This window comes from Buteo buteo, chromosome 11 (genome assembly GCF_964188355.1).
Source record: "Buteo buteo chromosome 11, bButBut1.hap1.1, whole genome shotgun sequence".
NCBI classification, from domain to species: Eukaryota; Metazoa; Chordata; class Aves; order Accipitriformes; family Accipitridae; genus Buteo; species Buteo buteo.
The window spans coordinates 24,799,141-24,821,699 of NC_134181.1; the positions used below are offsets into that span (position 1 = coordinate 24,799,141).

Here is a 22,559-nt window from a genome sequence, read left to right on the forward strand (position 1 = left end):
GATATTCTAGTCCAAATAATAACTCTCTCCTTGTATCCTCACAGGATATGCTGACAATGCTGGGAGACCAAGGACCCAACTACAACAATGAAGAGTTCCCAGAGTTGAATATATTCCCTTCTTTTTCAGAATAAAATAAGCCCTGGGGGAAGCAAATTATAGCTATATATAATACCCATGTGTAAAGGAAAACACCTAAGTCTTTTTTTCAAAGACTGCTGAACTTTCTAAACACTTCCTACCTTCTGGAGGTGAAACTCTGCCCGACAGCCTGGAGGATGGGTGGCTGTGCAGGAGGAAGATGTGATTTTGGGCACCTCCTCTGTGTGGTGCTGGCAGTGGGGGACACTTCACCCGGAGGCTTCAGGACTTGAGTGCTGCGAGAGCAGCCTCACTCATTGACCCAAGGCCCCGCGTTTCCAGAGCCGCTTGCGAGTGGTTTTCGTTCTGCACGCTGGGTTGGTTGGAGGGATTCCTGCCTGGATTACAGACAGCCCCTCCAAACTCATAAGGTGGCTTTTACTGTTTTTATTTCAATCTTCTATACCATGACTCTTTTTCTATAAACACAAAGTATTGTAACTTTTTAAATATTGGAAGAAACTCTTCCAAGCGTTAACCCTGTATAACGCAATTCTGGAGGATGCTTGTCCAAGAATCCTTGTCGTAAGCTGGCTTTCTTCTTGGAGGAAGCTCGGCTATCTTTCGAGGGTTGTTAACTGCATCTCCAGTCTGGGGTGCTTTATTTAGAGATTCCCGTGTTGGCAGGCACGTTGGTGTTTGTTTGGATGCCGTCTCTCTTCTGTGAACTGTGCAATGAATATGGGCCTCTGTAGTCAGTGTGACCTGTAAACTCCCTCGGGGCCCAGTCATTCATGTGAATGACACAATAGTTACGAGCCATAAAAATATTACCTATGTAGCTTTGTTCTCGATTCATCAGTTTTGCAGCTGATGGTTTCTGTGCTGCCATGAACCAATGTTTCAACAGGCTTTTTGTCAGCTTTTGGGGGGGAAAAAAAACTGCTCTGCACTGTCCATGCAATTTTACCATGTCTAGATTGAGTTCCTTGTCTTTGTTTTGGACCTGGAGATCTGGTTCCCCGCACAGAAAGGCCCTGGATTTGTTCAGGGCCTTGCTGAGGAGTTGCGTTTTCACTACATGCTCTGAATGGCAGTATTTGCTTTTATACTCACCATCTCCTTAAAGAAAAATTCATGCCATATGATGAACCTGTTGCCAAATCACAAAATGGAGGAGAGCACAGGAAGATGGGGAACAGAAATTTTTTGGTTGGGTTTATTTTAATTTTAAACCTTGACTTTGAATCTTCTGGCTGCTTCAGTGGAAAAAACTTGTGGCAAATCTTGCTCTCCTCAGAGTGTGTGGGGGCTGGAAGAACAGTTTGATTCCCCCTGTAATGGCAAGCCTTGCTTCAATTTCAACAGGAAAATTTGTTCATTGCAGAGTTTGACTTGGAAGGAAACTTGGCACAACTGCAACGGGGGAAGAATATGAAGCTTTCCTGGAAGCCTGGCTTTGTTTTGGATGAAATCTGGGCATTTCTCCCTCCTCGTGTCTTGGTGGGGCTACTCAAGACCCCTGGGCTGGCCGTGAATGTCCTCTTTGCTGGTGTGGGGCAAGGCAGGGATGTGTTTGGAGTCGCAGGTCTTGGTGCTGCAATGGTGGGGAAGACTCTCCAAAGAGCAGATTTTGGAGACGTACCTAGCAGATAACATCCATGTAGGGAAGGCCTTCAAACATTTGTGTTACTGTCAGGTTTCAGTGCTTGCAGAGACCCAGAGATGTTTCTTTTGGTAGTGGAGCAGAAAGCTTTCAGGCTTTTTTTCTCTCCTGCCTTTGTTGGAAAATTAAGATTGGAAGGTTTTTTTTTCCTCACTTCAAACACCACTTTCAAATTTATCTGTGGAAAGGTGGGAACCTCCCATTAGGGGCTTTGGAAATGTCCTGTGATCCACCCCTGTCCTTTTACCCAGGGAAAATGTTACCAGCAATAACCACGATGGGCCCCTCTTCGTCCGCAGCAGCCCATTATATCCCATGCTGTCCCCCTTGCCAGGCTGTGGAGTTTTCTCAGGCTTAGAGATCTATTTTGTAAAGTAGCAAGGTGTTGACCATCCCAGGCGTTCATACTCAGGCTCGCACCACCTGCTCACAGGGTGAAGGGGGGATGTGAAGGACCAGCACTGAGCTGCACCCTGTCGTCCAGCGTCAGAGCTGTGCCGACCTCATCTGATGGAGGATGGAGCAGCGCTCAACTGCCCAAGGAGGAGGAAAAGTCCCATTTTTTTTTATAGAAGTCAAGCCCTGGGGAACTTGACCTTTGTGAAGCTACAGCTCTGATGCTTTCTGGAGTGATGTCCTTCAGCTGTTGAGCTTTGTCCCAGGGCAGAAGTGGGAGCTGGATTTGCCTGTGGTGCTTTGAACCCCCACCCCTACCCCGAGCACAGCAGGACCCAGGGACTCCATGGACAAAAAGCAATGCCTTCCAGGTCTGTGTGTCCCCTGGCCGAGAGCCCATCTCGCCCTGAGCCGTTGTGGGTGATGCTGCTGTAGCCCCTTGATTTCAGGTCCTGCCGTGGACAAGTCAAGCTGCTGAGGAAAAGAAACCAGCTGGAGCAGCCAGCAAATGCCGAACCTGTTGGGAAACGCTGGCCTGGCTTTGTCCCTGGCAGCAGCAGAGGACAAGGACTGGTGAGGGGCTGGCGGGGTCTTGGCATCTGCCACCCCCCTACTGCAGGATCCCCAGGCTTGTCCCATGGGCTGTTGGAGGGGACGGCACTTGGTGTCCTTGCAGAGCGGTGGGGCAGTGGCTAGTCCCCTTCACATCCCCTTTTGATAATTGATAATTGTATTATTTTTCAGTGGGGGTGGGGTGGGGTGTATTTTATTGTACAATCGCTTGGGGTGGGGTGTGGAGGCCTTGTTTTGGGCCCAGGCCTCCCTCTTGTTGCAGATGATTATATGTAGCAGAGATTTTACAACAAGATATTTTCCCTTTTTCAAAGCTCTGTCTCATTTTTGCCTCCCCTGTACTGTGGCTCTGGTCACAACAGTGTTGCCCTGAATCCCTGTCTGTGCCCTTGCAGTGGTGCTGGGGCAGCAGAGGGGGGATGGACCCCTGGGTGCTGCCTTTCCCCCAAGCTCCCTCCCTTCCCCTTCTTAATCACTTACAGTCGTGGTCTGGAGTGTGTTAGCAAGCCCTTGTGATCTCTGGGTTTGTGGATCATCGTGTTCTCCCCAAGCCCTGCAGCTGGAGAGGGGATACAGCCTGGTACCCCTAATCCAGCCTCACCTCCCCCCTGCCTCTGATCTCTCTCTGGCCCTATCCCTAAGGTGTGCGACCCCCTAAAATACTTGGCTCCCCATGGTTTGGCCCCTGTGTGGGTGGCCTTGCTGCTTGGTCATGCGCGGCCGAGTCAGGGCCCCGTGCTCAGGGCAATGAGTCTGTGCCAGAGCCCCGGGCTGACTCAGCCACCCCCTTTCTCAGCAGCCAGGGAGGGTGAGCTTATGTGTGGGTCCCTTACCCCGGGGACCCCTGCAGTGATGGGGTGACATGGGTGTAGTTTTAGAGGTGTCTCTAGCCTGATCTGTGCCTTGGGGCTGCTCCCATCCCCTTAACTCTGCCCCTTGCTGCCTGGGGCAGCCCATCCTCATACCCATGGCTGGATGATGATCTCCCCAGCATGGTCTGCATGGGAAAAGGGACTAATGCCACTGGGTTATACCGGGACCTTCCAGGCAGTGAACAAGGTTTTCTGACTCGTTGTGGCAGGAGCCGTGTGACGAGGGGCCGGTCACTGCAGAAAGCACCGTCTGATGCCGCTACCCTGTGGTGTTGCTGCCTGGGCTCAGGGATAAGCCTGGTCCCCCTGGGCTGTACCTGTGCCCCCCAGAACTGGGCACAGGGGGTGGCAGGGGAAGCAGTCCTGGGTGGGGGACATTGGGGGCAGAGATGACGTCCTGTCCTCTGTTCTAGATGTCACACAATGAACCTGAGGCACTGGGGATGGTCTAATCCTGCCTCTCTTGAAGCAAGTGGGCCCTCCCTGGGGTGCTGGGGAGGATCAGGGGTGCACAAACAGCTCCTCTATCATGGGGCAGGAACGTGACCCTGGGGCACAACTCTGGGACAAGGAAGATGTCCCCAGGGTGGGGTGCTGGGGCAAGAGGACATCCCTGGGGCAGGAGGATGTCCCCAGGGTGGGGTGCTGGGGCAAGAGGACATCCCTGGGGCAGGAGGATGTCCCCAGGGTGGGGTGCTGGGGCAAGAGGACATCCCTGGGGCAGGAGGATGTCCCCAGGGTGGGGTGCTGGGGCAAGAGGATGTCCCCAGGGCAGGATCCAGATCTGCTGGCCCCTGAGCCAGAGCTGACTCAGCTCTGCCCCACAGCATCACGTGAAGCCGGGAGGGAGCTGCTGCTGCATCCCCCCTCCCTGTCTCCTCTTTCTCTCCAACCCTGTACGAACCCAGGCGACTGCCAAAATTTTCCAGCTGCCTCTTAACTTCCTCAATCCAGCGCCATAAAAGAGCTGCAGACGCGGCACCCGCATCCCCTGGTCCCAGGCTGCGCCGTCCTCCCACTGACAGCACGATGCTGGGGTAAGCAGCCTGGGAGAGGGTCCCATGGGTGGGTGGGAGACCCAGTGAGGTGTTGCTGGGGCAGTCAGGTGGCTTTTTCCCTGGGGAAATGGACCCCGGTGGGAGCAGAAGGTGAAATAGGGTCCTGTGTGGTAGCATTAGGACCCTTAGTGTTAGAGGTGCAAAAGGGGAAACCGAGGCACAGAGCATCGAGCGGGGCTGTGGGCTGCAGGGTTGGGCTGGCGGCCCCATTCCTGCTCTGCCCCAGGGGTCTGGAGAGAAAGTGGATGCCGGGGGCAAGTGGGTAAAGCAAGGGAGGGGTAGGATGCCTGGGTCCCCTCCCCCACCTGCACCCCCTGCTCCATGTGCCCCCAAAATTCAGTTTCCCCGTGGCCTGGGGCTGTTGGAAAGGCGGCAGTGGTGCGGTAATGGGAACCAGCTGTCCAGCTCATGTGATGCCTGTGCTGGCCAGCGCTGCCCGCCCTGGGGTCCTGGCCCTAAAACAGGGTGGGCAGGGGGTCCTAGCCCAAAAGCAGGGTTGGGCAGGGGGTGCTGGTTCCCATGGGCTGTTAATGGGGTGGGTACGGGGTTCTGGTCTCTGCCAGGGTGGGTGTGGGGTCCCAGTCTCTCATGGCTCAATAATGGGGTGGGCACAGGGTCCCCTATGGCCTGGAAATGGGATGGATATGGGCTTCTGGCCCCTATAGGCCAGCACTGGGGTGGGTACGGGGTCCCAGTCCCCTATAGCACAACATGGTTGTGGGCACAGGAGCCCATCCCCCGTCCAGCCCTCCCAGGCTCAGTCTTTGTCCCTGCTCCTCAGGATGTGGTGGCCCACACTGCTGTCCCTGCTGGTCCCCGCAGTGGTGGCCCAGCTGCACCCCGAGCGAGAGCTGGACACCCAGTGGGACCTATGGAAGAAAACCTATCGCAAGCAGTACAACGGTGAGGTACGGCAGAGCCCTGTGGGAGGGGACCAGCCCCTGGGGGATTGCTGGGAGGGAGCTGGGGACCACCGTGGTGATGTCCCCATGGAGCTGGGGCTGGTGTCCCCACGGTGGTGGTGGACACGGGCAGGACCCCTCTTCCCAGTGCCATCTCATCCTATGGTGCAGGCGGATGAGGTGGCGCGGAGGCTGATCTGGGAGAAGAACCTCAAGTATATCAACACCCACAACCTGGAGCATGCGCTGGGTGTCCACACCTTCGAGCTGGCCATGAACCACCTGGGCGACATGGTGAGTGTCACAGGGGGGATGGTAACGGGGTAGTTGAGAGGGGACTGAGTACCCTTGGGTGCTGCTCTGCCCAGCAGCCCCAGGGCTGCACCCACCCACCTTGGGCTCCTTCCCCAGACCAGCGAGGAGGTGGTGAGGACGATGACAGGCTTGAAGGTGCCCCGTGGCCACCCACATCGCAACAAGACACTCTATGTCCCTGACTGGACTGAGAGAGCCCCCGCTTCTGTGGACTGGAGGAGGAAAGGCTACGTGACACCTGTCAAGAACCAGGTAAGCAGGGTGCTCTTGGGGGTGCCCGGAGTGGGTTGGCACCCCAATGTCAACCATCATGTCCCCATAGGGCCAGTGTGGCTCGTGCTGGGCTTTCAGCTCAGTGGGCGCGCTGGAGGGGCAGCTGAAGCGGAAGACGGGGAAGCTGCTCTCCCTCAGCCCCCAAAACCTGGTGGATTGCGTGGCCAACAACGATGGTTGTGGTGGCGGCTACATGACCAATGCCTTTGAGTACGTCCGGCAGAACCACGGCATTGACTCGGAGGATGCCTACCCTTACATCGGCCAGGTCTGGGGCTGGGAGGGGGGGTAAGATCTCCATCTGCTCCCCCCCCCCGACTGCTCTTCTGTCACCATCTCACCTTGACCTTGCTGGTCCCACGCAGGATGAGAGCTGCATGTATAGCCCCACTGGGAAGGCAGCCAAGTGCCGTGGCTACCGGGAAATCCCTGAAGGGAACGAGAAGGCTTTGAAGAGGGCCGTGGCCAGAATTGGACCGGTCTCTGTAGGCATCGATGCCAGCCTGCCCTCCTTCCAGTTCTACAGCCGTGGTGAGGCGCTGGGGGAAGGAAACCCCATCTGGTGCCCACTGGCCACAGGGCAGCTTGGGGAAACTGAGGCACAGTCAAGTGGTGCATAACCGTCCGTCCTGTCCCCCAGGTGTGTACTATGATGAGAGCTGCAATGCCGAAAACATCAACCATGCGGTGCTGGCGGTGGGCTATGGCACACAGAAGGGGACCAAGCACTGGATCATCAAGAACAGGTACGGCAGGACGGCAGGGCTGCTTTTCACCGGGTCAAGGTTTCCTGGTGGCTCTGTTGATGGCTCAGGCTCTTCCTTTTCTCCCCACAGCTGGGGTGAGGAGTGGGGCAACAAGGGCTATGTCCTCCTGGCACGCAACATGAACAACGCCTGCGGCATTGCCAACCTTGCCAGCTTCCCCAAGATGTGAGCGCTCCCAGCACATTCCCTTCCTGCGCCGCATCCAGCCGCCCTCCCTGCTTCCCTGTGTTCAAACTTGGCCTTTTCACTCCCAGTCTCTGAAGCTGATGTCACTCCAGGGGGGATCTCTGCCTCTCCATGAGAAATCTCCCTGGGGGAGAGGGGTGAGACCCCCCGGCTGCAGGTGAACAGTGCAATGAGCTCCCCTCAGCTCTTTTCCTGGGACTCCTTTGCTGTGCGGGCACTGTGTGTGCCGAGTTCTGCCTTCTCGCAGCCGCAGACACTCGGGCTGGGCTTCGCCAGCTCCAGAGAGTCTGATTCATCCAGAGATGCTTGTGCAAACAGGTCTGGCGTGGGCCTCTGCCTCCAGCAATGCAGACGCGTGGGGAAATCCCCCCATGGAGCGTGCGGATCTGTTTCCCTCCACATTGCATCCTAGTGGGGGCTGCAGAGAATGATACGACTTTATTTTTAAAATAAACACAGTTGGGAATAAATGCTGGGGCTGGCTTGTTCTGTGTTGTCCTGACCCTGTGGCGGGATGGGGCTGCAGTTGTGGAAAAGTCCTTCCCTTTCCTAAGAGGGCAGGACCAGGTTGCAAAACACCTCTGACTCTAGAGCAAAGCGGGAAGAAAAGATGCTGCTGGGGTCTTTTTGCAAAAACCCATCTGGTTTTGCAGGACCCCTGAAACTGGTTAAAGAAATATGGGGGGGTTGAGGAGGAAGAAAGCAGGGCAATAAATAAACAACTGGTGTGGGCTGCAGTGCTGTGGCTTTGGGACAAAAGGTTGTGCCAGGGCTGGGTGGTGTTTTGCAGCCAAAACCCCATGTCTCCCCAAAAAACCAAATCCAAGTGTTCTTTTAAAGAAACAAATTGAAAAATGACAGCAGCAAAGCTCAAGGCAAGCCATAAGAGGAAAGGAAGGCTTAAAAATTCATCCCCCAAAAAAGTTTAGATGCTTAAAAACATGTTTCTTTTTCCCACTCACTCCCATGCACCAAGACGTGGGAGGTGAATGGCCTGGCTGGCTGATGGAGAGGACGAGGAGTGCTGGTTAACTCATCGGGGCCTGCCACGATGCACCATCAGGATTGTGTGAAACCAGAATGATGCTGTGAAAAGAAAGTGAAATCAGAGCATTTCCTCATTCACCAGCTCCCAGCTGCAGCAAGCGGAGGGACCTCCTCTCACACTTGTGCTGTCCCAGGTCCCTTGCGCCCATCCTGAGGCTGAGCCGAGCTCCATGGGAAGCTGCACCGTGGCCGGGCAGGCAGGTGAGACATCTCCCTGGGGTGACTTTTGGCTGGAGAACGTGGTCTCTTTGCACCTATCTGGTGGACAGAGTTCCTCTCTACCTCCTCAGTGTGTCCCCCTCGACTGCTACTTTTCTTCGAGAGCTGCTGCAGTGATGGAGATGGAAAGTAGGCAGGGGAAATACTTGGGGACACGTGAAGCTTCCTTAGAAGAGGCTTTCTTGGTGGGGTCAGAGTGGCACTGCAGGTGAGCGTATGGGAGGGGTATGGCCCTGTGTCATGGTTGCACTGGGGCCGCAGAGCATCACTGTGTGACTAGAGAGAGCTCCTGGTCAAGGAAAAAGGCACAAAGGGAATGGGGGTGGGTTTAGGAATCAGTGAGAAAGTAAAATGCCCAGGTTGGGGACTGGCACTGCCTCTCTGGTCCCAGCTGAGCAGGATGAAGCTGCTGGTGTCCCTCACCTTCCTGACCGTGCTTGCAGTGGCACTGGGGCACCCCGACCCCACACTGGACTGGCACTGGCAGCTCTGGAAGAGTGTCCTGATTTCAGCTGGGATAGAGTTAACCGTCGTCCTAGTAGCTGGTACAGTGCTATGTTTTGAGTTCAGTATGCGAAGAATGTTGATAACACTGATGTTTTCAGTTGTTGCTAAGTAGTGTTTAGACTAAAGTCAAGGGTTTTTCAGCTTCTCATGCCCAGCCAGCGAGAAAGCTGGAGGGGCACAAGAAGTTGGCACAGGATGTAGCCAGGGCACCTGACCCAAACTGGCCAACGGTGTGTTCCATACCATGGGACGTCCCATCTAGTTTAGGAACTGGGAAGTGGGGGCGGGGAATCGCCGCTCGGGGACTGGCTGGGTGCAGGTGGTGAGCAATTGCCCTGCGCATCATTTGTACATTCCAATCCTTTTATTACTACTGTTGTCATTTTGTTAGTGTTATCATTATTAGTTTCTTCTTTTCTGTTCTATTAAACCGTTCTTATCTCAACGCATGGGTTTTACTTCTTTTTTTCCCGATTTTCTCCCCCATCCCACTGGATGGGGGGAGTGAGTGAGTGGCTGCGTGGTGCTTAGTTGCTGGCTGGGGTTAAACCACAACAAAGAGCCACGAGGTAGGGGCATCTTGAGGCAGGTGGAGGTGGCTCGGGGTGCTGACATGGTGGGTGCTGCTCCAGCATGACCATCAGCTGCATCACACAGCAGAGAGAAGAGCCGACAGCACTTCAAAGCGCCGTTGGTTCTCAGGGGTGGTTTGGCAGGGACTCTGGACAACCTTTGGTGGGATAAAAATGGGGCGAAATGTCTGCGAGGGCTGTTGCTACACACCATGAGGCTGCGTTTGATTTCAGAAAGAGGAAGGGGACCGACGTGCACCATGGGAGAGGAACCTGCAGCTGGTGACACTGCACAATCTGGAGCACTCCCTGGGGCTGCACTCCTACGAGCTGGGCATGAACCACCTGGGAGACATGGTAGATGCTGGCTGTGCCGTGGGGCTCAAGCATGGAGTTGTGCATTTGGTCAAGGTGGATGAAACGTGCCGTGTTGGTGATGCTGTAACAGCACACATCAGTCCCCCGAGGCTGCAAGGACAAAGCTGGTCCTTTCAGTGGGGTGGAATGCATGGATGGATCCGCTCTCCTGTCTTGCAAAGTAAACCTCAGCACATCATGAATGCCTCTGTGCTCCTTCCCACCAGACCAGTGAGGAAGTGGTGGCTTTGTTAACTGAGCTGAACATTGCTCCTCGGCCAAACCTGACCTCCACGTACCGACTGCAGCCTGGCAGCAAAGTCCCTGACACGGTGGACTGGAGGGAGAAGGGATGCGTCACGGACGTGAAGTACCAGGTTTGAAGCTCTCTTTGTGCCTCCACACGTCTCGGTCCCACGGGGCAGCATCTAAGCATCTCTGTGGGTTTTGCAGGGTGCTTGCGGGTCGTGCTGGGCATTCAGTGCTGTGAGAGCCCTTGAAGCCCAGGTGAAGCTGAAGACGGGGAAGCTGGTGTCCCTGAGTGCCCAGAACCTTGTTGACTGCACCAGGAGCTACAGGAACAAAGGCTGCAGTGGCGGATGGAAAACCAAAGCTTTCCAGCACATCATCGACAACCAAGGGGTTGACTCAGATGCGTCCTACCCCTATACTGCTCAGGTAGGCATCAGACCTGAGCAACGCTTAGGTTGGCTTAGCTTAAAATGGAGGAATTAATAGTCCTGTTGCTTCCAGAGGAAATTGACTTTGGAAAACCATGGAGTTGACTGTCTTTAATGCCGCAAGCATCAGTTCTGACTCACATAATGCAGAGCAGGACTCTGTGCAGGATCTGATGCATTTTCCCCCTTACCTTCTTTTGCCAGGACGGCGTGTGCCACTACAACCTGACGGCATGGGCAGCCACGTGTTCCAGGTATGTCGAACTACCGCGTGGCAATGAAGCCATGCTGAAGGATGCCATCACCAATGTGGGGCCCATCTCTGTCAGTATTGATGCCAGTCAGCCTACCTTCTTCTTGTACAAATCCGGTGGGTCTTCCAGGGAATCACGAAAAAAGGCCGCACTTTCCTTCCCATGCCGCTGCTTCCTTAAATATAAATTATTTCAGCTTTGACTTGTATTTAGCTTGTGTTGTCCTCGTTCTTAGCGACAGGTATTGGTAACACCTCCCAAAGAGTGACTTTAATTCCTATTTGGGCAGTGACTTAGGGCAAGTTGTCCAAAGGCTGTTTCCAAATGTCTTCCAGGTGCTACCGTGACCTGAACTGCTCTCAGGTGATGAATCACACCGTGCTCATCATCGGCTACGGCCCTTTGGATGGGGAGGACTACTGGCTTGTGAAAAACAGGTACAGCAAACCCAGTCGCTGAGCAGCTTTTCCCTTCAGCCTCCACTCCGAGGGGCACCCTGAAGGTTTCAAAGACATGCCAGCAAAGCACTTTTCATTGCCTGTCAGCTTTTTTTAGGTATGTTTAGGGCTCAGTTCCATCACAACCATGGTGTAAAGGGCCCTTGATTAAGCCCTATAAACACGAAATGACGTACATCACCCAAAACACTCCTGCCTGACTCCTCAGTGCTGGCTCAAAAAATGGGATTTCTGCTCTGTGGGAAACTCCAGGGTTTCCAACATTCCTGGGTGTTGAGTCAGTGCAAAGGGGTGGTGTTTCTTGGAGAGAGAAACTGAGCTGGTTTGATTTGGGGACATGCCGGTAAACCCCCTCCTTCAGCCAATTTGGAGGCACAGCCTCAAATATCATTGCAGCTTGGCTGCCCCTTGCATTAAAATGTATTTGTGAAGGTGTTTTTCACTGTTTAAAATGCAGAACAAGGAGAAACAAAGTGTTGAAATGAAACAGTCCTGCTCGGACAGACGTATCTCTGGAAAAAAACAAATCTGTAATGTCAGCAAATCTACATTCAGCAACTGAAAACCATTATCTTTTTAAAAACAACAACAAAAAAACCCAACTGTGGGCAGTTCTGTCAACAAAGCTCCTTTATCCTCATGTTAGAACTGGGCTAAAACCCACCAGTTTCCTCCTCTGTCTCTCATCTCTGGCCTTGGTAGGATTTAAAAAAAAAAAAAAAAAAAAAGGCATTTTTAATATACAAAACCAATTCATACACCTTTATCTGGTATTTCCCTGGTGGTTTTGACTCACTCCAGCATATAGGAAATTAAGTGATTTTTTCCTCTGCCCCCTCCTCAGAAGTGTTAGTGGCAGCAACTCTGGCATGGAAGCAGTCATGAGGTTCAGCCCTTTTGGCCAAAAGATGCAAATTTGGCTATTCCTGTGGCTGCTGGGGTGGAAGCATAAGTTGAAAAAAAAAATTTTAAAAACGAGTGGGGAGAGAAAAAAGTCAGGGTGAGGGGTGGTACGGAAGGAGGCAGTTACCTCCTGTTGTCTAATTTTTGCTTCTTTCTTCTTCCAAAAGTTGGGGTGTGCATTTTGGTGACCAGGGCTATATCCGGATGGTGAGGAACCATGGAAACCACTGCGGGGTTGCCAGCTATGGTATTTACCCCAAGATCTAGAGGGGTTCCCTGCTTTTGGGACAAGCTCTTGAGATGCTGCCACTCACCCTGCTGATCTCAAGTGTGCCTGGCTTTACTCCAGCCTTCCTTTCTTGAGGAATCCCATTGCATTTCTACAGATAAGCAGCAGAAATTAGGAGTGATTGTAGTTGGCTTGTTCAAGCACCCCATCAAGTATGACCATCTCACTCACCCTGCCCAGGAACTCTTCCACTAATAAGGGATAATCTGTTGGGAATTATTTCAATTATTTAGGTGGAAGGCTCTCTATTGTCATTGCTAACTCTCGCAATCTCCAGCAGCTTTTTAGAAAATGACTCAGCTGCATCTTCAAAGCTCTTTAGACACTGTTTTGCTTCCTTCTCCTCTCTTAGAAGATGTTTTTTTGCAGCCATTTTATGTCCAATGGTGCTTCGTAGTGGTGAGAAATGCACCCTCCTGCCTGGTTGTCCTTCGTGGGAACCCAGAGGATGCCCTGAGAAGAGGCTGGAGCATGATTTCCAGGCAGCTGGAGACTTTGCTGACTGCGTTTTCAGCCTGCCTGCAATGTAATGTGCATTAAATTTGTCTCCTGCTGTCCATGCAGTGCTGAGGCTGGTCAGATCAGCTCCATCCCATGACTGTATTTAAACTGAGTCTTCTCCTCCGTGCTACCCCATGGAAAAGTAAATAAATGTGATTTTTCTTCCAAGGGCTGGCTTTGGTCTGGTTGGTACACTGCTGCAGTGAGATGGGAGCTCAGGTCTACCCAGTTCAAACCAGTAGCAAGGCTCCGTACTTGACCTCATCCTGTCTCTTAGCACCAAGTCACAAAAATGCTAAAATCATATCAGAGTAGTGTGACCCCTGCTCCTGCCTGCTAGCCCCATAAGCCACATAAACCACCATGAGAGCCTTGCCATTAATTTTTGGGGTGCTGGAAAAAGGAAAATTTCTCATCTGCGATCATTTTCTGATGGTATTGAGGGTCCGGCTTCAAATAACCTCGTGACTGTGGCACAGCAAGCCCAGTTCCCAGCTAAGTGAAAATGAAATCAGAGCACTTCCTCATTTCCTGACTCGTGATTTGTCTGACGAGTTGCAGCTGCCGTGTGTCAGAGGTCCTGGGTGTCCTGGCAGTGGGGACGCACTGGATTTGTCCCCAGCATCTTCCTTACCCCAAACACTTGTACTGCCAGGGAGCTGAAGATTGGTACCCACCACAAGAAGAAGCCTTTTCAGGTACGTTGGGTGCGTTTGTATTTTAACACTGCTCTGGCAGGATTGAGCTTTGAGGAAGTAAAACTGAAGGAACCATATTTTTATGTTGACTCTGACTCCATCCTGTCTCTGATCTCCTCTAAGCTGTCTCTGGGTAGTTAAATTGTACATAGTAGCCCATCCTCAGGAGCTGGTGGACATCAGTTGGATAAAAATAGGATTTTTTTTTTTTATTTTGCCTTTCAAGGTGAGGGAAAACACAGGTTTGTCAAAACAGTTGCTTGACCAGGCAATGTGCAAACCTCCTTCAGGGAGGGTTTCTTGGGCAGGGTGGAACCATGAGATGAGGCGAGTGTCTGTGTGTGTCCCTGCGTGTCAGTGTCCGCACAGGCAAGGGGTTGGGTCCAGCGGACTTCTCCCCCTGAGGGAAGTTTCTGAGTCCTGGACGGGATTTCTCTTCCCATCTCACCGCGATTGGGGGTACACAGCAGGCAAGCGGGGCAGGCAGCGCCACTGCAGGGTGCTTGTCTAGGCAGGCAGGACAGAAGCTGTTGGCATCACCCAGTGTAAAAACCCCATGAAGGGCATGCCAGGGAGTCCTGGTCAGGGATGTCATCACCATTCTGTCTCCCTTACCAAACCGGATTTGTCACTAAGGGGTCAAGCACGGCTCCGGCTCTGAGCCCTTGGCTCCCAGTGTGTGTGCCACCGTGTCACTCCGACTCCCTGGTCCCAGCTGAGTGGGATGAAGCTGCTGGCATCCCTCACCTTCCTGACCACGCTTGGGGTGGCACTGGGGCACCCCGACCCCGCACTGGACTGGCACTGGCAGCTCTGGAAGAAAACCTACGGCAAGGAGTACCGCCACGAGGTAGGGGCATCTTGAGGCAGGTGGAGGTGGCTCGGGGTGCTGACATGGTGGGTGCTGCTCCAGCATGACCATCAGGTGCATCACACAGAGGGGAGAAGAGCTGACAGCACTTCAAAGCACTGTTGGTTCTCAGGGGTGGTTTGGCAGGGGCTTTGGACAACCTTTGGTGGGATAAAATGGGGCGAAATGTCTGCGAGGGCTGTTGCTACACACCATGAGGCTGTGTTTGATTTCAGAAAGAGGAAGGGGACCGACGCGCAACATGGGAGAGGAACCTGCAGCTGGTGACACTGCACAATCTGGAGCACTCCCTGGGGCTGCACTCCTACGAGCTGGGCATGAACCACCTGGGAGACATGGTAGGTGCTGGCCATGCTGCTGAGAAGAGGCTTGTCTTTGTCTCTAATTACCTGTGAAGTTGATTTAACAAGGAATATAAGTGGGTCAGGGTTGGAGAAACTCCCAACGACCCTTCTCAGCCCATCCACTTCTCATGGATGCCAGAAGCCATGGACAAACTGCTCAGAAATTCTTGTGCTTAACATACCGGCATGAGGCAATCTGGTGTGAGGAAATAACTCCTTAATGCAGCATTTGGGGTGTGTGGACTTGATCCTGGTCATTATATATATATTTGCAAATAATCCCTCTTCAATATCCCCAGGTTGTAGTGTTGTTTAATGAAACATACCAGCTTCTAGGGATTTTTGGTGCTGGAGTTCAGCTTTGTATTTTCTTTTTCTTGCCCTTTCCAATGAACAGCTAGAAATTAAATGTAAAAAATAAAAAGCCAAGGGCTCCACAAACCTAACTCTTCCTGCTCCGACTGTTTAAGGGAAACCCCCCTCCACCTTCAATGTATGTAGTTTAAGACTTAGCAGAGACAAGGACATCATGAGTCAGTGTTTTCTTTTCCCACCAGACCAGTGAGGAAGTGGTGGCTTTGTTAACTGGGCTGAACATTGCTCCTCGGCCAAACCTGACCTCCACATACCGACTGCAGCCTGGCAGCAAAGTCCCTGACACGGTGGACTGGAGGGAGAAGGGATGCGTCACGGACGTGAAGTACCAGGTTTGAAGCTCTCTTTGTGCCTCCACACGTCTCGGTCCCACGGGGCAGCATCTAAGCATCTCTGTGGGTTTTGCAGGGTGCTTGCGGGTCGTGCTGGGCGTTCAGTGCTGTGGGAGCCCTTGAAGCCCAGGTGAAGCTGAAGACGGGGAAGCTGGTGTCCCTGAGTGCCCAGAACCTCGTTGACTGCTCCATGATGTATGGGAACAAAGGCTGCAGTGGAGGTTTCATGACCAGTGCTTTCCAGTACATCATCGACAACCAAGGGATTGACTCAGATGCGTCCTACCCCTATACGGCTCAGGTAGGCATCAGACCTAGACAGCATGTGAAATCTGCAGAAAAACACATGAGCATGGAAGCAACATGGCCATTCATTCTGCTCTCCTGCATGCAAAGCCTTCTCCTCTCCCACTGATTTCCCTCTGTCCTGGTTTCTACCAGTCTTGTGTCATCTCAGCCTTTGCAGCTGATTCTTTCAGACCCAGGGAAGGGACATTTAGACTTTATTTTTTCTCATAGGTGAGTGACTGGACTAGGAGCCAGAATTTCTACATGTTTATTTCTGTCCTACATAAATTATGAGGCAACATACTACACAGAAGGGAAAAATGGGACAGGAGTCCTGGATCCTGTTCTCAACTCTCCGTATTATTCCATCTTCTGTAGCTCAAAAATGGGATATTGATATTTCTACCATTTCAGTGGGCAGAGGTTTCCGGTGAACAGTGTTCATACAATTGTTTTTTTAAAAGTTGCCTGTAACAGATGCTATATGAGTGCTGCAAGGTCATAAAAAAAAAAGCCATAAGAAAATAAAGATCCTGATGCTCACAGTCTTGATGGCTAGAGACAAGGGATACCCTGAAATGACCTGGTGTCTTAAAAACATGGCCTATGGAAACAGGTCAAAGTGACAGCAGCTCACTCCAAGAAAGAAAAGTGGAATATGAGTCTTCAAATATGCATAAGGCAGCTACAGAGACAAAAGATGCTGTTCTCTGTGTCCAGAGGGAGAATGAGAAGCCCTGGGCTTAATGTACAATGAAAGAAATTTAGGTTAAACATGAGCCTTCAGATGGGAAGAATGAGGAAGCAACAATAGTTTCTCTAGGGAAGTGGTGGAAGTATTGTCACCAGAGTTTTCTAGAAAAAAGGCAGAGAATTCTGTTGAAACAGTTTGGCTGCTCTTAGTGTGGGGAAGTGAGATGGACAAGATGGTCTCTTCAGGTCCTTCCAGCCATCTTTTCTGTAGTCCTGTGTATAGAAAAATGGTGGTCAAAGAAAGGTGAAGAATGGGGTAGCACAAAGTCAAAGAGAGCTGATAGAAAACACGTACCTGAAAGTCTTGAGATGTGGATTCCTCATGCTCCTCTTCTCAACTTCCCCTTGTTCCTACCAGAATGGGACATGTCAATACAATGCTTCCACACGAGCCGCCACTTGCTCCAAGTACATTGAGCTCCCATACGCAGATGAAGCAGCCCTGAAAGATGCTGTAGCCAACATCGGACCGGTCTCTGTTGCCATTGACGCCACCCAGCCCACCTTCTTCTTGTACAGGTCAGGTATGTCCTTTTGCCCTGAAGACCTTCTTCACAGTCTTCTGTGTCTTTTGCACATAAAACTTATGAAATTTGGTGGAATTTGGCAAATTGGGGCTTAATTCCTGGATGAAGGCATCAATGTGGCAAAACCTAAGACAGCAGTGTTAGTGACGATGCTGAAGGTTGACTTTGACTCAGAGACAAAGTCTTGTGGTCTGATGACATGCTTCCAAACTCCTTTTTTTTCCAGGTGTGTACGATGACCCCCGGTGCACACAGCAGGTGAATCACGGAGTGCTCGTGATCGGCTATGGCACCCTGAATGATAAGGATTACTGGCTTGTGAAAAACAGGTAAAGGCACAACCGTGCATCACTGAACTCCTGTTGTCTATATGCTCACTATCTATAGGAATAGGCTTCTCCTAGGTAACCTCCCACTGCTCAAACTGACATTCATACAGATGAGAGGGAGATCAGTTGGGTGCTTGTGCAATGGGGGTTGTTGTAGAGTTGAAAGTTGGGATTGGTCCCTGAACTATTCCCTAGGGATTCAAGCTTAGCCATGTCAAAGCACCTTTATGCCATCCTAGCAGTGTGAAGGAATTTTAAATACATTTAAAATACACTTACACCCACCTTAAGTTCCCTTTATGTTGATGAGTGTTGTCATAACTTAATACAGGATTAGAAATCCCATGAAGCAGTTAATGAAAACACTCCAATGCTGTGATGTTGATAAAGCTGCCACTTCACTTACAGAAAAAGGAATTTAATTTTTCTCATGTCTGTCTGTTTGTTTCCTCTCGCAAAAGTTGGGGTGTGCATTTTGGTGACAAAGGCTATATCCGCATGTCAAGAAACCACGCGAACCATTGCGGGATCGCCAGTTATGCCTCTTACCCGCTCATATAGACGGACCCTGTGCTTCAGAGAGGACTCCTAAGGCTTCAGTTAAACCACTGGTGCTATGCTTGCATGGATCTACTGACTTCAAGAATAACTTTCTGGCTCTGTGGGCAACATCCTTCTGTTAGATCATCCTGTATTACAGGCTGGGAGGGAGTCCTTTGCATGGGAGGATTTTGGAATATGATTTACAGGCACCTACTTGTTTCTTTTTGAGGAAAAAAGTTGGGTTTTTTTCAGAGTAAAATTGCAATACCTACAGTTATAACAGAGATCACCTACAGTTATAACAGAGATCATGTTTTCCTCTCTCCAGTTTAGCATTGAGTACTGCTACAATGACACGGATATAATTTTATCTCTGTGTGCTATTGATGAAATTGCAGATATTCTTTGAAAAATAAAAGATGAGTTTCACTGTCCAAAAATCCAGTATTTGGCCTCTGGAGGCAGGAATGGGTTGCAGAGGGCATTCTAGCTGGTACTTTCTCATCTGGCACTGCTCCCCCGTGTAAGAACTTCTCACAAAACCTCTCCACAAATGATGTTTCTCTCCAAACAACGTATATGATTTGGGGATGGAGGATATGGACCATTGCACTGCTGCTGAAAGTGTGGAGAGAGAACGTAGCTGATATCCATGGTTTCACGTTGATGTAGGTTCTCATGATGACGATATTGAAACATAAATGCTATCACTGGCACTTCAGCTGCAATTGCACCCACGCAACACAACCCATCAAACACAGCGCTTGTTTGCAACAGGGGTGGCAAAACCAATTCTGAAGGAAAAAGGTTTTCATGTTAAACCTTTGGGCTGAGACTGCAAATTCACCAGCCCTTTTTTTTCAAATGTATGTATTTACTATAGGCTTTAAAACAAAATGCCTTATAGTTTGTTGCATCAGAAAAACTTCCGCTGAGAATCACTTTTATATTTAGTTGGTGTCCTGGTTTCAGCTGGGATAGAGTTAACTGTCTTCCTAGTAGCTGGTGCAGTGCTATGTTTTGAGTTCAGTATGTGAAGAATGTTGATAACACTGATGTTTTCAGTTGTTGCTCAGTAGTGTTTAGACTATAGTCAAGGATTTTTCAGCTTCTCATGCCCAGCCAGGGCACCTGACCCAAACTAGCCAACGGTGTATTCCATACCATGGGATGTCCCATCTAGTTTAGGAACTGGGAAGGGGGGGCAGGGAATCGCTGCTCGGGGACTGGCTGGGTGTCGGTCGGCGGGTGGTGAGCAATTGCCCTGCGCATCATTTGTACATTTCAATCCTTTTATTACTACTGTTGTCATTTTATTAGTGTTATCATTATCATTATTAGTTTCTTCTTTTCTGTTCTATTAAACTGTTCTTATCTCAACCCAGGGGTTTTACTTCTTTTCCTGATTTTCTCCCCCATCCCACTGGATGGGGGCGAAGTGAGTGAGCGGCTGCGTGGTGTTTAGTTGCTGGCTGGGGTTAAACCACGACAGTCCTTTTTGGCGCCCAACGTGGGGCACGAAGGGTTGAGATAATGACTAACCTGACCAAAGCTTGTTAAAACAAATTTGTTCTAAGCATTCATTATGTTGATTTATGTATTAGAGATGTTGCTCTGGTTTTTAAGGCTCTGTTATGTATCTCCTCGCTTGCTGTATGTAGTTCCTCTTCTACTGCTTATCATCCGTGGGAGGTGGATTAAGGTTTTCGCTTTGATGTATGGTATAACTCTGGTTTATGGTATGATAAAGTCATCGGCTGTGGGATTAATCCGGTATTTGCACTTAGCATTGTCACCTTTATACTGCAGGAGCCGTTTGTGGGAAACTATTAACAACTATACCATTTACCTTTCCTCCATGGAAAACCAGTCTATGGGTGGGGTACCTTTCTTCCCCTCTCCTTTCTCCTTCAGTCCAGTTACAATGGTGTTTGAGAATTTTGAGAAATTTGAATACTCCTGGAATGTTGGGACTAGCATGGTCCTAGCCCTACTGCTAGGAATTAGCATACTTCTGAATGTGGTTCAGCTCTCGTTTAAGGTTAAACAGCTATTTAAGAAGATCATCCAGAGGTGTGCCCCAAGGCTGGATAATTATGAGTGGCAGGGTGTGTGGGGTAGTATGGGCAAGTACCTAGAAAAGTGGGCACCTCCAGTGTTTTGGAAATTCACCCCTGAACAAGTGCGGGATCCAGAAGAACTAGTAAAATATTTGGAAAAGGTATGCTGTCACCCCAGCAGCTCCAGAGAGATACAAATCACTCCAACGTGCTGGGGCCTGGCCCATGCCTATCGAGCCTTGTTCGACACCATTCAGTACCCTCAAGGGGAAGAGAAAGTCTCCGGACCTAACAACAAAATTATGAGCACCGCGGCCACCCAAACCTTGGCAACGGGCACTGCAGTCCCTCCAGCCCCGGCAAGGAGCATTGCAGGCACCCAGACCTTGGCGACAGGCACCATGACCCCTCCAGCCCCGGCGATGAGAACTCGGGCTACCCAAACCTCAACAACAGGCACTGCAGCCCCTCCAGCCCCGGCAATAAGCACAGCAGCTACCCAAACCTCGGCAATGGGCACTGCGGTCCCTTCAGCCCCAGCGACGAGTACTGCTGCTACCCAAGCCTCGGCAACAGACACTGTGGTTATCCAAAACCCGGTGAGCGATACTGCAACTGAACCAGCGGACCAACCTGCACCAGCATCAGTTGCCCCCGTACAGAAAAAGAAATATACAAAAAAATCAGTTCGCTTAGCGAAGGATGAAGATGAACCAGGGTCATCATGGGAACCAGAAGAAGAGGCAGAACCAGAGGTAATAACCCGGTCCCTATCCTTGAGTGAGCTGCGGGATTTGCGAAAAGACTTTGGCTGCCGTATAGGTGAGCATATTATCACCTGGCTCCTCCAGTGCTGGGACAATGGGGCTAATAGCTTGGAATTAGAAGGTAGGGTAGCCAAGCAGCTGGGATCGCTTGCCAGGGAAGGTGGCATTGACAAGGCAATTGGAAGAGGGACACAAGCCATCAGCCTCTGGAGGAGACTCCTGTCAAGTGTGAAGGAAAGGTACCCCTTTAAGGAAGACGTTATATGTCAATCAAGCAAGTGGACCACCATGGAAAAAGGTATTCAATATCTGAGGGAATTAGCTGTGCTAGAGACGATTCATCATGACCCGGACAACCCACAATTACCCAAAGATCCAGACGAAGTCCAATGCACACGACCCATGTGGCGGAAGTTTGTACGGAGCGCACCATCATCGTATGCCAACGCATTGGCAATAATGGCCTGAAAGGATGAAGAGGCACCGACAGTGGAGGAAGTGGCTCGCCAACTCCATCAATACGAAGAAAATCTCTCCTCCTCCCTACAAGCTTGCATTGTGGCTGTGGAGAAGCTGTCCCAGGATGTCCAACAAATCAAAGAGGATATGTCCTACTCCACACATGTAAGGACCAATGTCTCTCTGCCCAAGAGAGAGAATACAGAAGGTACACACCGCGAGGTGCCCTGTGGTTTTACCTATGTGATCAGGGAGAGGACATGAGGAAATGGGACGGAAAACCTACCTCGGTCCTAAATGCACGGGTACGTGAACTGCGAGGAAAAACCACCACAAAAGGGGATTCTACCAGGAAGAATGCCGCTCCAGTTTCCAAACAGAGTAGAAGGGCTGATTTTATTTCTGATCCTCTTGAAGGGACTTCTGAGCCAGTTTTACGAGAAGTGAATACTGAATACTCTGACCAGAATTAGAGGGGCCCTGCCTCCAGCCAGGTGGAGGAAAGGGATAACCTGGTCTATTGGACTGTGTGGATTCGATGGCCTGGCACGTCAGACCCACAGGAGTATAAGGCTCTAGTAGACGCTGGCGCACAGTGCACTCTAATGCCATCAAGTTATAAAGGGACAGAATCCATTTGTATTTCTGGTGTGACAGGGGGATCCCAAGAGTTAACTGTATTGGAAGCTGAAGTAAGCCTAACTGGAAATGAATGGCAGAAACACCCCATTGTGACTGGTCCAGAGGCTCCGTGTATCCTCGGCATAGACTATCTCAGGAGGGGGTATTTTAAGGACCCGAAGGGGTATCGATGGGCTTTTGGTATAGCTGCCTTGGAGACGGAGGGCACTGAACAGCTGTCTACCCTGCCTGGTCTCTCTCAAGACCCTTCGATTGTGGGGTTGCTCAAAGTTGAAGAACAAGTGCCAATTGCTACCATGACGGTGCACCGGCGGCAATATCGCACCAACCGAGACTCTCTGATTCCCATCCACAAGTTGATTCGCCAACTGGAGAGCCAAGGAGTGATCAGCAAAACTCGCTCACCCTTTAATAGTCCCATAGGGCCAGTGCGGAAGTCTAATGGGGAGTGGAGACTAACAGTTGACTATCGTGGCCTGAATGAAGTTACACCACCGCTGAGTGCTGCCGTTCCAGATATGCTAGAACTTCAATAAGAACTAGAGTCAAAGGCAGCCAAGTGGTATGCCACAATTGACATTGCTAATGCGTTTTTCTCAATCCCTCTGGCAGCAGAGTGTCGTCCACAATTTGCCTTTACTTGGAGGGGTGTCCAGTACACTTGGAATCGATTGCCCCAGGGGTGGAAGCACAAC

The 22,559-nt window shown here is 51.0% G+C and overlaps 4 protein-coding genes across 17 annotated transcripts in view; all 4 read left to right on the top strand.

Moving 5' to 3' along the window:
* ARNT (aryl hydrocarbon receptor nuclear translocator) overlaps window positions 1–2,779 on the top strand; it is a 28,944-nt gene extending 26,165 nt beyond the window's left edge. For all 11 annotated transcript variants that reach the window (XM_075040740.1, XM_075040742.1, XM_075040741.1 and 8 more), the window contains one exon: window positions 45–2,779. In XM_075040740.1, coding sequence (XP_074896841.1) covers window positions 45–134 — 90 coding nt within the window. In that variant the 3' untranslated portion in view covers window positions 135–2,779. The remainder of the gene's footprint in view (window positions 1–44) is intronic.
* Window positions 2,780–4,446: 1,667 nt separating this feature from the next.
* CTSK (cathepsin K) lies at window positions 4,447–7,559 on the top strand. The gene is made up of 8 exons (XM_075040756.1): window positions 4,447–4,625; window positions 5,428–5,554; window positions 5,720–5,842; window positions 5,960–6,115; window positions 6,186–6,404; window positions 6,502–6,667; window positions 6,777–6,882; window positions 6,973–7,559. The coding sequence occupies exons 1-8, from the start codon at window positions 4,618–4,620 to the stop codon at window positions 7,070–7,072; spliced, it is 1,005 nt and encodes a 334-aa protein (XP_074896857.1). The 5' UTR covers window positions 4,447–4,617; the 3' UTR covers window positions 7,073–7,559.
* A 239-nt stretch (window positions 7,560–7,798) lies between these two features.
* LOC142036951 (cathepsin S-like) lies at window positions 7,799–12,878 on the top strand. Of its 2 annotated transcripts, none has more exons than XM_075040757.1 (7): window positions 7,799–8,563; window positions 9,669–9,791; window positions 10,019–10,168; window positions 10,245–10,469; window positions 10,676–10,725; window positions 11,061–11,162; window positions 12,745–12,878. In XM_075040757.1, the coding sequence occupies exons 2-7, from the start codon at window positions 9,771–9,773 to the stop codon at window positions 12,770–12,772; spliced, it is 576 nt and encodes a 191-aa protein (XP_074896858.1). In that variant the 5' UTR covers window positions 7,799–8,563; window positions 9,669–9,770; the 3' UTR covers window positions 12,773–12,878. The 2 variants fall into 2 exon arrangements, with proteins under 2 accessions (XP_074896858.1, XP_074896859.1); XM_075040758.1 differs by having other exon boundaries at window positions 7,799–8,337.
* A 69-nt stretch (window positions 12,879–12,947) lies between these two features.
* On the top strand, window positions 12,948–19,722 carry LOC142036949 (cathepsin S-like). Of its 3 annotated transcripts, XM_075040751.1 has the most exons (9): window positions 12,948–13,018; window positions 13,438–13,574; window positions 14,290–14,424; window positions 14,661–14,783; window positions 15,347–15,496; window positions 15,573–15,797; window positions 16,896–17,061; window positions 17,291–17,393; window positions 17,855–19,722. In XM_075040751.1, exons 1-9 carry the CDS (start codon window positions 12,970–12,972, stop codon window positions 17,952–17,954), a joined length of 1,188 nt encoding a protein of 395 aa, XP_074896852.1. In that variant the 5' UTR covers window positions 12,948–12,969; the 3' UTR covers window positions 17,955–19,722. The 3 variants fall into 3 exon arrangements, with proteins under 3 accessions (XP_074896852.1, XP_074896853.1, XP_074896856.1); XM_075040752.1 differs by lacking the exon at window positions 14,290–14,424; XM_075040755.1 differs by lacking the exon at window positions 12,948–13,018 and having other exon boundaries at window positions 13,099–13,574; window positions 14,211–14,424.
* The last annotated feature ends 2,837 nt before the right edge of the window (window positions 19,723–22,559 follow it).

Coding starts and splice junctions, on each gene's coding strand:
- CTSK (XM_075040756.1), top strand. Junction 6,405..6,501: donor CCTACCCTTACATCGGCCAG/GTCTGGGGCTGG, acceptor GGTCCCACGCAG/GATGAGAGCTGCATGTATAG. Junction 6,883..6,972: donor CACTGGATCATCAAGAACAG/GTACGGCAGGAC, acceptor TTCTCCCCACAG/CTGGGGTGAGGAGTGGGGCA.
- LOC142036949 (XM_075040751.1), top strand. CDS start 12,970: ATGACTGTATTTAAACTGAGTCTTCTCCTCCGTGCTACCCCATGGAAA. Junction 14,425..14,660: donor GCAAGGAGTACCGCCACGAG/GTAGGGGCATCT, acceptor GTTTGATTTCAG/AAAGAGGAAGGGGACCGACG. Junction 15,497..15,572: donor TCACGGACGTGAAGTACCAG/GTTTGAAGCTCT, acceptor TGGGTTTTGCAG/GGTGCTTGCGGGTCGTGCTG.
- LOC142036951 (XM_075040757.1), top strand. CDS start 9,771: ATGAACCACCTGGGAGACATG. Junction 9,792..10,018: donor TGAACCACCTGGGAGACATG/GTAGATGCTGGC, acceptor CCTTCCCACCAG/ACCAGTGAGGAAGTGGTGGC. Junction 10,169..10,244: donor TCACGGACGTGAAGTACCAG/GTTTGAAGCTCT, acceptor TGGGTTTTGCAG/GGTGCTTGCGGGTCGTGCTG.